Source organism: Marmota monax, unplaced genomic scaffold, assembly GCF_021218885.2.
Source record: "Marmota monax isolate L192 unplaced genomic scaffold, Marmota_monax_Labrador192_F-V1.1 WCK01_AAM20220418_F8-fsc00114, whole genome shotgun sequence".
Classification (NCBI taxonomy): Eukaryota; Metazoa; Chordata; class Mammalia; order Rodentia; family Sciuridae; genus Marmota; species Marmota monax.
This window is the reverse complement of record NW_026694943.1, coordinates 156,453-169,746: the sequence shown is the minus strand read 5'-3', so window position 1 is coordinate 169,746 and position 13,294 is coordinate 156,453. Positions and strand designations below refer to the sequence as shown.

Genomic DNA, 13,294 nt, shown 5'->3' with positions numbered 1-13,294 from the left:
GCTCTTTCTCAACTATGTTTAAATGGAATTAAGGAACACACTAAGATTTATGAGAAAAAATGGATTTCTTTACTAATTAATATTAGAAATCTCTGGTTTAAATGAGTCTGAGCAGTTTTCTTAACCAAATGAGTTCCCAAAATTATTGGCAATGATGAATTTTCCAAAAGAGTGGCCTGTGTATGATTGCTCTCAATTTATTCATTCATGGAATTATTTCTCTCAAGGATCTGAAGGGTAGATGTGTGCATTTTGAAATTGCTTGGGGTATCAATATCCTGGAGTTAGTTTGTATTGTTCACTTCTTTATGAATCAGAGGTTTAAAGGGCTTTCTAAGATTCAAGGTGGGGAAACCAAGTCAGTCCATACCCGACAGGCAAGCGCAACATTGCAGCCTTAGCGGCATACGTGTGGATCTTCAGAACAAGGCTGCGTGGCTTCAGAGACTTCCAAGAAATCGTCTCAGCTGTTAGGAGGCCTGGCTCTATGGGAGGGCTGTCCTTCATTAAGGCTATAGGAAAAGTGAAAATAAAATGAAATTTGGATGTAAATGTACAGTTGACCTTCACCACTATTGTTTTTTGGCCAGTAGCAATATAATAGTAATAACTCAGATATGAGATATATTCTAAAAAATCTACTTCAAGTAAATAATTATTGGAAGGAACACTTAGTTGGAACCCTGATCCTCCTCCCTATTCTGTCTGCTTCCTCATTATCATTGCCTCAGGTGAATAAGTACTGAGCGGGAATATTATGAAAAGATGATAGGCAGGTGTTTCATTGCAGTAGATCATCATTTTATTATCTTTATGGCAGTAATTATGATACCCTCCAAGATACAATGGTAATAAAAGGAAATACCTAACATCTGGGGGCAGTAAGGGATTTCTCAAAGATAGTGTCAAAGAAAATCAAAGTAGCCCATTGTTCATCTAAATTTGATTGTCAGTGTTTGAGTTTATGTTGAGATTGAAAGTAACTAACAAACTTGGCAAGTTTTCTTCTTAACACGATAAAGAATATGAACTAGTTTTCACCAATGGCTAAAGACAAAATACTTTTTGCCCTATATCCAGAAAACACTCAAGGCTACAATATGACCTGGAATGTTCTAGGACATGGTGACCTAAGATATATTGGTGAGTTAGACATATTATATCAGATCACTGAATTTTGGGAAGTTAATTATACAAATATTAACTGGTCACTTGCTGTTTGCTAGACCCTACTGGAATCACTGGCAACACCCTGGTGGAAAATAAAAGTCCTTGTCCTCAATGTTGGCAAGACAGTCAACAGTAAGCATTCAGTGCATAGCTATTGAACACCTGCAGCCCTAGGTGCTAATGAGTTCAAGATAAATACTTTAACAAAACAGGATACAGAATTAAAGAATGATGCTTTTGTGTGTGCAATGTGCTGGCCTTGAAAGGAGTGGGTACAGCCCACCCACAGCAGGAAGGCAGCACACTGGAGTGCTGGGCATTGACTGTGGGAAGATAAAAGGCTCATTTCTGGGCTTATGTCTAATTTCCTCCATCTTCATTGAAGTCAGGAGCATGGCCATCAGCTGAAAACGAATGAAGGTAAGAGTGTGAGTTGAAAATCTGAAAATAGAGATTTAAAGGGCTGAAATAGTCATCAAGAAATGCTGGCAGAATTTATAGCTCTTGTGGAGATTTGAGCTCCTCAAAGTGAAGCGGGGCTAGCCAGGGTTTTGTTTTTTGTTTCATCTTCTCCAATCATATTCAGTTACTCTGTTACAAGCACAGGATGGGAATTGAGTTAAGTTTAACCAATATTGGGATTATTATCAGGAAATCAAGACGAGAGAGGGTAAGAACAAGTGTGCTTGGGGTATGGGCAAAGCTATCATTATAGTGGGGGCCATAAAATTCATGTTGGAGGTGGGAGAGAAAAGGACACAAGGAGATTGATGGACAGAGAAGTGGTAGAGTACATGAATAGAAACCCTGGAAGGTCAAAAACTGTAGAGCTGGGAGTTCTAGAGAATGAATTTGAGAGTCAGGGGGCAGTGGTCATAGAGTGGATGCTTGAAAGGAACACAATTAAGATGACACACCACTGGTAAAGATAGTCTACAGTCTAATCATGAGTGTAAGAGGTTGTATTGGTCTATTTGATGCTGCTATAATAAAATATTCAAGGCTGGGTACTTTATAAAGTAAAGAGGATTATTTATCTCACAGTCTGTAGGCCTAAGAGCATGATACTGGATAGAGAAAGAATATGGAACCTGGCCATGTGCAGAAGGGTTCAGGTAGGGGATTGGGGTGACAGGTGGACTCCATTCATAACAGCCCACTTTCATAAAAACTAATTCATTCCATGGGACTAATACTTTCTGAGGGCAGCATCCCCAGAGACCTAGTCACTTCCCAATAGGCCCCACCTCTTAAAGGTTCCTCTACCCCAAATCACCACATTGGGGACCACACCTCTAGCACATGGACCTTTGGCGGATGGATGAACCACATGTGAACCATAGCAAAAGCCAACATGGAATGGAGGAAAGGATCCTTCAAATTTTCAGATAAAAGAAGAAAGGGTTCATGATTTTAATAGATGTTGAAAAAATAAAAAATAATGACAAGTAAAACAGGATGTGAACAGACAACTGTGACCAGGAGAGGAGCACATGGCAGGAGTGAGCAGTCCTCTGTGTCATGCAGAGAAAGCATCAGAGGAGGTGGCCTAGGTATTCCTGAATGACTTTTGAGAAATTCTAGGAAGAAAGGAAGCTCCTTCATCTATGCCTAAAAATATGATCAAGTGTTCTCTGACCAACTGCATGTGATCTGCACATTTGCACAATTGCTTCCCCAGAGCCCTCTTACCTCCAGATTCCCCCCAGCGTACCAGTGCAGAAAAGCAAACCAGTAGCTCAATAGGTTTTAGACTATCCACAAACAGATAATAGGATACACGTTCATCTGAGAGCTGCAAGAAATCAGATGTCAATCATTGTACTTATTACCAATCCATTCATGCTATTATTTTCTACTTCTAATGATGATATATAGTATAATGTCTGCTGTTTGAAAGAAAGTTACTGCATTCTAAACATCATACTACTTTATGGGTTTAATAATATGAAAAAATCCTACTGGGTAAATGCTGGAGATAGTCTGTAGTGGTTGGGTCTATAGGGACTCAGGGAGACAGTCCACCATATGAAAGAGAAGCAAAACTTTTTACTGGGGTAAAGAAAAAGGATCTTCTTATTCCAGAAATGCAAGGGCAAGGAGCCGAGAGCTCAGAGAATGAGTTGCTGATAGGTGGTGAGACCACAGAGTAACTTGGCAGAAAATGGAAATGTCTAATGGGGATGTGTATAGGTAGTGTGCAGGGACATATGTGATTAAAATAAACAAAACCCCTCTTTTCCTCCTTTTCACAAAATATTCAGAAATGTACCCATTGCTTGCTAATGCCACCGACTGGGTTTTTAGTTTGGACATGCAATACAGTACTGAGTAAAACCAGAAGGTCCCTGGAAATGATGACATAAAAGCTACTTATGATCTCAGTGCCTATGGCACTATATCCCTAATTATGGACAAAGATCCTAATCTTCCTTTCAGAGCAGGTAACCAGCTACAGAACACTTTTCAAAGAATGCTCAAAATGTTTTCCTCTGCCTGCTTACATTTTTTTTTAATCTATTATGAGCAATTTGAAGTTCTTCTTATTTCCACTGCCTCTGCATACTGCTAATGGACTTGTGGGATTATCATCAGAAGCTGTATGGTTCTTGTATCAGTACAATTTAGTCCCTGAGGATACACTTCATAGTATCCTCCAAATTCCACTCAAAGTAGTGTTTGTTAATCAACTTATTAAACAATGCCTTAATGAGTTTTTATATAATTCCATGAAAGTCTTGCAGTAGCAAACAAAAACAGTCTTTCTAAAGTTGCTAACATCAAGTGAGGGGCAGGAAGGGTGCAGGGAAGGAACCAGGCAGCTGGGATGGTCAGAAGGTCACACCTGGGTAAGCACAGAGCTGACAGAAAGCATGAGGTCCTGCTACTGGACCTGATGTCATAGCCAGGGAACGCCAAGGACACCTTTTCTGCTCTATAGGACTTCTAGACGTTAGCTGGATGAAGAAAAGAAGGATGAAAGCAAAAAAATGCTAGAAAGTAAAGAACATGGGAAAATATCCCACCAAACCAGACATGGTAGGGACAGTGTGCTTGTGGTTGAGCAATTACATACTCTTCACTAAATACCAATTAAAACCAAATATAAATTTATGCATCTCTTTCATTTATTCCCAAATCATTTTTTTCCTTATGTGAATTTGTATCATAATACATACCCAGATTTAACCACTACAACATGGCCACATGTGGATCACATTTAGGGACTTGAGCTTGTGGAGTCTTATTGTTTTGATAAGGGCTGAAAAGTTTAAAGATACTTGAGAAACTTGAATGTGTTTTTGCTAGTGAGATTCAACTAAAAACTTAGGGGTATAAAGTTAAAGGTAAGAGATGATATATTTACCTTAAATTCTGACTTTTGAAAGTTAATGCAATAAGAACTTGGCTTGTGAAATACATATATATTCCTGAAGAAAAATATTTAAAACAGGTTATTTTCATCACATGAAAAGACATGTACCACATGTTCAGGTTCTTAGACTCAAAATCAAATAATCAGAGATAGAACGTTTAAAAATTATAGAAAGAAATATTGAATCAGTTTCCCTAAATGGACAAAAATGATTCAGTGAAAAATTTATGTGTCTCTTAACAAACAAATCTTGAGGAGAAACTGAAACTTATCTAGGATGGGTTTTGTTATTAATGTACTGTGTGGATAGTCAAAACATCCATTTTTTTCCTTTCAAAACTTTTCTTTGATAGGCCAACACCCAGCTAAATATGGTTTAACTCTTTAATGATAGCTAAGAATTAATAAACAATATAACTATTACATTAAGTACAAAAATAAATCCTAATGTATATTGGTATAATAATGCAGCTAAGGATTTATCCAACACAGTAGGGTCTGATGATTCCCATCTGAATACTTACTGAAAGCAAACATAGAAGTCTTCAAAATCTAACCATATTTCTTTAGAAACACCATTATTTATTGTTACAAGTTCTTCCTGTGATTTTTCCTGTATTTCTGTTATCTGGCTGACGGCATCCTTTTCCGTACCATCAATTTGATGGATGTCATTCAATCCAAGGTCTATTTGTTCATCTGTCCATTTTTCTTTGGGGAGGGGCAACATTTAATGAGATAATCATTTACATACAGACCTCAAGTTTATGGAGACATATATCATACATGTAGGTGAATTTGAACCTAAATTCTATGCAGACTAGCATGTTCAGAAATTTGAATCATTGATAAATTTGTGAACACATTCTTCAAAAATTGTGATGTTACAACATCAGTTAGCTTATGTACTTAAAATATATTCACATAACTAAGGAAGGCTCAGAAAACAGAAAGGAAAGTGAAAACTTGACAGATCTGTTGCCACAAATGCATTTTAGTAAGCCATTTAAGAGTTCCCATTGGCCCAGGATTTTGTGTCTCCTTGGTATTGGTAAAGCATTGTCAAACAACTCCTGTAGAATTCTTAAACCAACATTGTGTGTATCTACATGCCACATGACATCTTTCTGGATCTGCATCCTATTTGAGTCTTGCTTCAGCAGCTGAAGATGACACATGATGTCAGCACTTTGACCATGCTATGCACACATAGGAAGGCATGGGCTCTACGTGTCGATCCCCCTCAGATCCTTTTAATTTTTAATTTGAATTTAACATTAAATTAAACAGGTAAAAATATATCTCACTTTTCCTAGCCCAAAGCAGATTAGACTCAAAAAATCAGGGGAGATGCAGAAGCGCTGTGGAGGAGAGACCCCTGTGTGCTGCAGTGTTTACTGGGGGGAAAAAAAAAAGCCATGAAAGATTAACTCACCTTTTCCAAGTCCAACTTGTGATGAAGTATTACCCTGTGAAATGAAAGGAACATATTAAGAAATGATTTTTAGTGCAACAAAACACTACAGCTATGCGAAGCATCAAAGCTCTTAAGATTTTTTAACATTTCTAGAAAACTGAACTAAAACCTATAGTTGATTTTTAATCTTAAAATTCAAAAGGTGTGAATGCAATTAAATCATCAGCTGAAGTTTAAGCTTCTGATATTAAACAGAATATATGAATTTGTAAAATGATAAAACCTTATATAATAAAAGTTAAAACAATAATATCACTTGTCATGAGGTAACTTCCATAAATACAGAGAAACTGAGAGTGTGAGTGTCAATTAGTGTACAGAACCCAGAAAGGCTGGTCTCACTTACAAAAATGGTTCCTGAATATTTTAATAGAGAAATCATGTTGAATTCATATGTACAACTCTGTTTTACTTGGAACACAACTAAAATAAATGTAGAAAAATGAAATGATGTAAATTTTTCTAGACTGACTATGGGTGGTATATAATAGTTTGGATGATATAAAGTGAATGGAAGAAATACCAGAGTAGAAATAACAAAATACTGAGTGCTAGTTTGAAGCACTTCTGTCTTTAGGACCCCAGAAACAATTAGCAGGTATTTGAAGAGGAGAGAATGAGAAATGAGCTAGAAACATGGAAATGGATTGATTTGACTGTATAAGGAGCTCCTCTTCTCTCTAATCCCTTCTGCCTAAACCAGACACTGGAAAGTTCCTCACGGAGAAATGAGAAATCTCTAGGTCTGAATTCACAGAAGTGTGGAAAGCAGGAGAGCTTAGTGTACAGAAACCAGAAGGTTTAAATGAAAGTTCACAAGCTGAGTGTTGAGACTTTTAAGTTCCTCTGTGCTGCTTAGCCTTGGGCTTTATTTGGATGGATATATCCCTGTGGTTCCCCTCAGATGGAGATCAGGGGACTCCATCAGATGGAGATCAGGAAACTGATCCAGCAGCAGAGACAAACATGGGGATTTTGACATTTGGAGCCAGCCTCTCCTCCAAATCAATCTCGCTCATCTCTAATTCTCCTAGGTTAAAAACACCAGTTGACAAGTTGAGCTGTGCCACATGCTGCTTCCAATCAGAAGATCCTAGCACCTTAAATTCCTTATGTATTCATGTGCAATAAAGTATCCTGAGTTGAGTCAAGGTTCTTATACAAAAAAAAAAATCATGAGTATGGGTGAGGAGATTGATAAAAACCAGAAACAGTACATAGGGAGTATCATAACACAGCTAGGGAGGTTTACAGTTTTGCTCCTCTAAATACTTTCCTTTGGAAAACAAGCCCTGGAGGATTCTTCTCAGTTTAGCATGCTTAGTTCTAGAGGACGAGTACATACACTAAGAGTAACTACAGGGAATGGAAAGCTTAAAAAGTGGATCCTGAGAAGATGACACTCAAGCCATTTTAACAAATATATTTCTTTTAAACATGAAGGTCTACCTTGGAACAAACACTTCAGTGACCAAAGATCTAATCTGGTCTACTGAGGGATACAGTTTGCTAGAGAAGTAACTCAATAAGGCTTGTAAATGGAAATGTAGTCCCCAAGACACATTCTGTTTAAAGGGCAATAAATACAGATGAGTCAAGAACACAACAACAATAGGGGGCATTTAAAAAATAATGATATCAGAGATATCATAAAGAGAAGAGGATATTCATCTATCAAATAAGAAACTTTTACAGAAAGTAATAAAAAATAAAGAAGACTTCGTCAAAATTGAAAATAGGATAGTGAAGCAAATTCAATAGAAAGGTTATATCTAACAGGTTATATATGTAAAGGTTATATCTAAAGTGAATACAAAAGACGAAGAGACAAACTGTAAAACTTTGAGAAAAATCCAGAGGGAAACCCCCTGATCTTGGTGACCCTGAAGTAGAGGCAGCAATAGCAAAAATGAATGTCAAAACAAAAACAAACAAAACAAAATGTACATCAAAGGATGCAATCCACATAGTAAAAACGTAACCTACAGAGTGAGAAAAAGTACTCGCAAATCATATATAAGTATCACAAAAAGAACTTAAGAAATTTTCCAAAGAATAACAGCAACAATGAAATCCCCAAACAACCTTATCAAAAAATAGATAAAGGTGCTAGGCGCATGCCTGTAATCCCAGGGATTCAGGGGCGGAGGCAGGAAGATTGCAAGCTTGAGGCCAGCAACTTAACAAAAGCCTGTCTCAAAATAAAAAACAGAAAAGAGCTGGAGATGTAGCTCAGTTGTGAAGGTCCCCTGGGTTCAATCTCTTGTGCTCCCCCACAAAAAATAGGCAAAGAACTTGAATACTCGTTTCTCCAAAGAAGATATACAAATGGCAAATAGCCCATGAAAAGATTTTCAAACTCATTACTCATCAGGGAAATGCAGATTAAAACCAAAATGAAACATCAACTCACCCCAAGGAGGATGGCTACCATGGAAAACAAAACAAAATAAAATAAAACCCACAGGAAATAACAAGAGTCGCCAAAAATGGAGAAACTGGAACACTTGGGACCCGCTGAAAGAACTGAAAGCACAGTCTCAAAGAAAGGTGTATGTGACCATGTTATGGAGGCCTGGTCCATGACAGCCCAAAGGTGGAAGCCCCCCAAAAGTCTCTTGAGGGATGAATGCATATTTCGAATGTGGTGTATGAGTAATGGCTAATTTGAATTGTCAACTTGATTGGATTAAGAGATGCCCATGATTAAGAGAATTATGGATGTGTGGATGAGAGTGTGTCTAGGAATGATTGGCATGTGGGACAGCCAACTGAAATGGAGACCCTCCCTAAGTGTGGGCAGCACAGCCCAATAGGATGATGGCTTGGATGGAATAAAAGTTGGGAGAACAAGGAGGAAGCACCAAATTCAAGCTTGATTCTTCTTGAACTGGTTCTTGATTGCTGCTGCAACTGTCTGAGGATATCCAATTATCACTTCTTCACTCTTCCAAAGAGGACTCTGACAGTGATTCACCAGAAGTCTTTGGTCTCAGACTAGGGTATCACCATTGATCCCTATGGTTCTGAGGTTTCAGCCTCTTGGGCTACTGGTTCTTTCAGCTCTCCATCTGAAGACAGCCATTGAGGACTATCCAGCCTTTGGTCACGTAAACCAACCTAATAAGTCCCCTTTTTATAATTATACTTCCTGTTGATTCTGTTCCTCAAGAGAACCCTGACTAATACAGTATGCATATAATGGAATATTATTCAGCCTTTCAAGGAAAATAAACTCCTAACACCAATCACAAATGTGACATGATATTAGAGGAAATAAGCCAGTCACAAAAATGCAAATATTTTATGATTCCCCCTTTATGTGGTACATAAAGCAGGAAAGTGAATAGAGATAGAAAGCAGAGTAGCAGTTTTCAAGGATCTGGGAGAAGAGAAAAGGAGGTTGTTGCTTAGAGATAAAGTTTAAGCCTTTAAAAATGAAAAGAGTTTTGCATATTGGTTATACAGCAATGTGAATATCTTCAATGCTACTGAACTGTACATTTGAAAAAGTTAAGATGACAAATGTTATGGGTATTTTAGCACAACTAAACATTTTTATTATGAATCTAAAGTAAAGGCAAATAGATAAAAAAGAAAGGGGAAAAATTCAAACACATTAGTGAGTAAATTGAGAGGCAGTGAGAATAGTAGAAAATCAAGAAAGCACAGAAAATAAGAAGGAATTCTCAAGGAAACAATGTAAGAAAATTCTTCAGAACTGAAAAATCATAACTTCCCAAGGACCTCACAGAACACCCAAAAGAGATTCATGCCAAAAGAGATCCAGATCCAGGACAATCATTGTGAAATTATACTGTGCCAAGAGAGAAAAGATGATCCTGAAACTTTTCTAGAGTGGCACAGCAAGTGGCACACACATTAAGAATCAGAATGTCACCTGTATTGTCAAGAGCAATGAGTAAAAGTAGAAGACAGGTACTAACACAACCTTCAGAATTATGAAGAAAATGACATCCAAACTGGAATTTCATATCCTGCCCAAATATCAACCAGGTGGGAAGGTAGAATATAGGTACCTTCAAGCATACAAGTGCTCATAATATTACTTCTCTTACTTCTTATTGTAGGAGGTATTGGAAGATGTACTGCACCAAAATTAGGATACAAACTAAAAAAGAAGACATGGTCTTCCCAAATAAACCCATCAGAGGGAGACAGAAGGAATTTTCAAGAGGACAGTTGTCAGTCATTAGTTTTGTACGAAAAGAAGAGATCAGAGGAATCCAGGAGATGATGTGTCCAAGATAAAAACTGACATTTATACAATAGCAGATGTGTTTTGTGGATTATAGTGATTAGAGGAATTTTATATTTTTTAGAGCATGGGAATAAGCTTAAGGGGTTTAATGTGCCACACAGTGACTGTGTAGTTAATAATAATGTATCAGATTATTAAGCATTGCTAAGAGAGTAGAATTTAAGTGTTCCCACAGCAAAACATATGTTAAGTATGTTGGTTACCTCAATTCAGCCATTCAGTAATATATACATATTTCAAAATATCATGTTGTACATGATAAATGTGCTATTTCGTCAATTAGAAATAGATTAAAAAGAAAAAGACAAAAAAAGAGTGAAAAGATTAGTCAAAAACTTGGATAAAACATACCACAACACATATAATTTGTAAAGGGTAACTGTTTCTATTGCACCAAGAGCATCTATGAATTGGTAAAGAAAAACACCAAATCAACAAAATCATGGTATTTGCAGGTAAATGGGTGGCATTGAAGAAGATAATTCTAAGTGAAGTTAGCCAATCCCAAAAAAACAAATGCTGGATGTTTTCTCTGATACTGGGGTAGGGAGGGAAAGCATGGGAGGATTAGATGAATTCTAGATAGGGAAGAGGGGTGGGAGGGAAAAGGAGGGTCCAGGGGATTAGCAAGGGCAGTGGAATGTGGTAGACATCATTCTACAAAGCACATGTATGAAGACTTGAGTTGGGTGTCAACATACTTTATATACAAACAAAGATATGAAAAATCGTGGTAAATATGTGTATTAAGAATTGTAATGCAAAAAACCCCACAAAGTACATGTATAAAAGCATGAATTGGTGTGAACATGCTTTATATACAGAGATATGAAAAATTGTGCTTTTTATGTGTAATAAGAATTCTAATGCATTCCACTGCTGTCCTGTATTTAAAAAAAAATAAAATCAATAGAAGATATATATATATATATAAAGAAAATTTCGAATCAAGAGAAAAGACAAAGTAGGGTAAAGACAAAAGCAAGTACTTCACAGAATCACACACAGAAATGGCAGTCAACATTCAGGAAGATGTCAGCCACATTATCAGTTAAGTAGAAATTTAAAAGAAAATGATCTACTTTTCCTTGCCAATCTTCTTAACAAAAATTGAAAATAGAATTTGCCATCCTCTCTGTGAGGCTGTAAGAAAATATTCATGCATGCTGTCTGTGAATGCAGAATAATACCAAGCCGAGGGAGGATATTGACAATAACCATAATAAAATCTTATGAAATCTTTTTTTTTTTAAACTTTTTTTTTTTTAATATTTATTTATTTATTTTTCGTTTTCGGCAGGCACAACATCTTTGTTTGTATGTGGTGCTGAGGATCGAACCCGGGCCGCACGCATGCCAGGCGAGCGCGCTACCGCTTGAGCCACATCCCCAGCCCATGAAATCTTATTTATTGATCAAACCATGTACTTCATCCATAGGAGCATTATTATGGTAAGAAAAGATAGGAAAGCTTTATCAGGAGATTGAGATTATAAAAAAAAAACAAACAATAATTCTAGAAATGAAGGAAACGATAAACCAAATTAAAAACTCAATTGAGAGTATCACTAACAGAGTGGAGCAAGTAGAAGCCAGAACATCAGATAATGAAGACAAAATATACCATCTTGAAAAGAGCCTAGCCAACTCAGAAAGGCTGGTTAAAAACCACGAGAAAAACATCCAAGAGATATGGGATAACATAAAGAAACCAAACCTACGAGTCATCGGGATAGAAGAAGGTACAGAGATTCAAACCAAGGGAATGAGTAACCTGCTGAAAGAAATAATTACAGAAAACTTTCCAGAAATAAAAAAGGAAACGGATATACAAATTGTAGATGCATACAGGACACCAAGCACACAAAATCACAGTAGACCAACGCCAAGACACATTGTTATGAAGATATCCAATATACAGAACAAAGAGAAAATACTAAAAGCTACAAGAGAAAGGAGGCAGATTACATTCAGGGGTAAACCAATAAGGTTAACAACGGATTTTTCATCACAGACGCTGAAAGCGAGAAGATCCTGGAACAACGTATTTCAAACACTGAAAGACAATGGATGCCAACCAAGAATTCTGTATCCAGCAAAATTAAGCTTCAGGTATGATAACGAAATAAAAATCTTTCATGATAAACAAAAGCTAAAAGAATTTGCAGCCAGAAAACCAGCATTACAAAGCATCTTGAGCAAAACACTACACGAGGAAGAAATGAAAAACAATAACCAAAACCATCAGTGGGAAGTGCCTCTATAAAGACAGAGGGCGGGGGGAAAGCTAACCATGGAGAAACAAACTAAATTAAAAAAAAAAAAAAAGAAGAAGATAAATAATCAAACATGGCTGGAAGTACAAACCATATATCAATAGTAACTCTAAACATTAATGGCTTAAACTCTCCAAAAAAACAAATCCAACAATATGCTGCCTCCAGGAGACACATCTGATTGGAAAAGACATACACAGGCTGAAGGTGAAAGGTTGGGAAAACATATACCACGCACACGGTCCTCGTAAGCAAGCAGGGGTGGCCATCCTCATATCGAATAAAATTGACTTCAAGACTAAATTAATCAAAAGGGATAAGGAAGGACATTATATACTGTTAAAAGGAACCATTCATCAACAAGACATAACAATTATCAATATTTATGCACCAAATAATGGTGCTGCGACGTTCATAAAACAAATTCTCCTCAAGTTCAAGAATCAAATAGACCACAACACAATAATTATGGGTGACTTCAACACACCTCTCTCACAATTGGACAGATCCTCCAAACAAAAGCTGAATAAAGAAACTATAGAACTCAATATCACAATCAACAACCTAGACTTAACTGACATATATAGAATATATCAACCATCATCAAGTGGATATACTTTTTTCTCAGCAGGACATGGATCCTCCTCAAAAATAGACCATATATTATGCCATAGGGCAACCCTCAGTAAATATACAGGGGTGGAGATAATACC

The 13,294-nt window shown here is 36.9% G+C and overlaps 1 protein-coding gene across 6 annotated transcripts in view; it reads right to left on the bottom strand.

Annotated features, from left to right (window-relative positions):
- Positions 1 to 13,294, bottom strand: part of Adgb (androglobin) — a 170,528-nt gene that overhangs the window by 77,529 nt on the left and 79,705 nt on the right. For all 6 annotated transcript variants that reach the window (XM_046427449.2, XM_046427450.2, XM_046427451.2 and 3 more), the window contains 5 exons: positions 5,982 to 6,015; positions 5,071 to 5,257; positions 4,538 to 4,601; positions 2,863 to 2,965; positions 371 to 512 (listed from right to left, as the gene is read on the bottom strand). In XM_046427449.2, the coding sequence (XP_046283405.1) occupies positions 371 to 512; positions 2,863 to 2,965; positions 4,538 to 4,601; positions 5,071 to 5,257; positions 5,982 to 6,015 (530 nt within the window). The remainder of the gene's footprint in view (positions 1 to 370; positions 513 to 2,862; positions 2,966 to 4,537; positions 4,602 to 5,070; positions 5,258 to 5,981; positions 6,016 to 13,294) is intronic.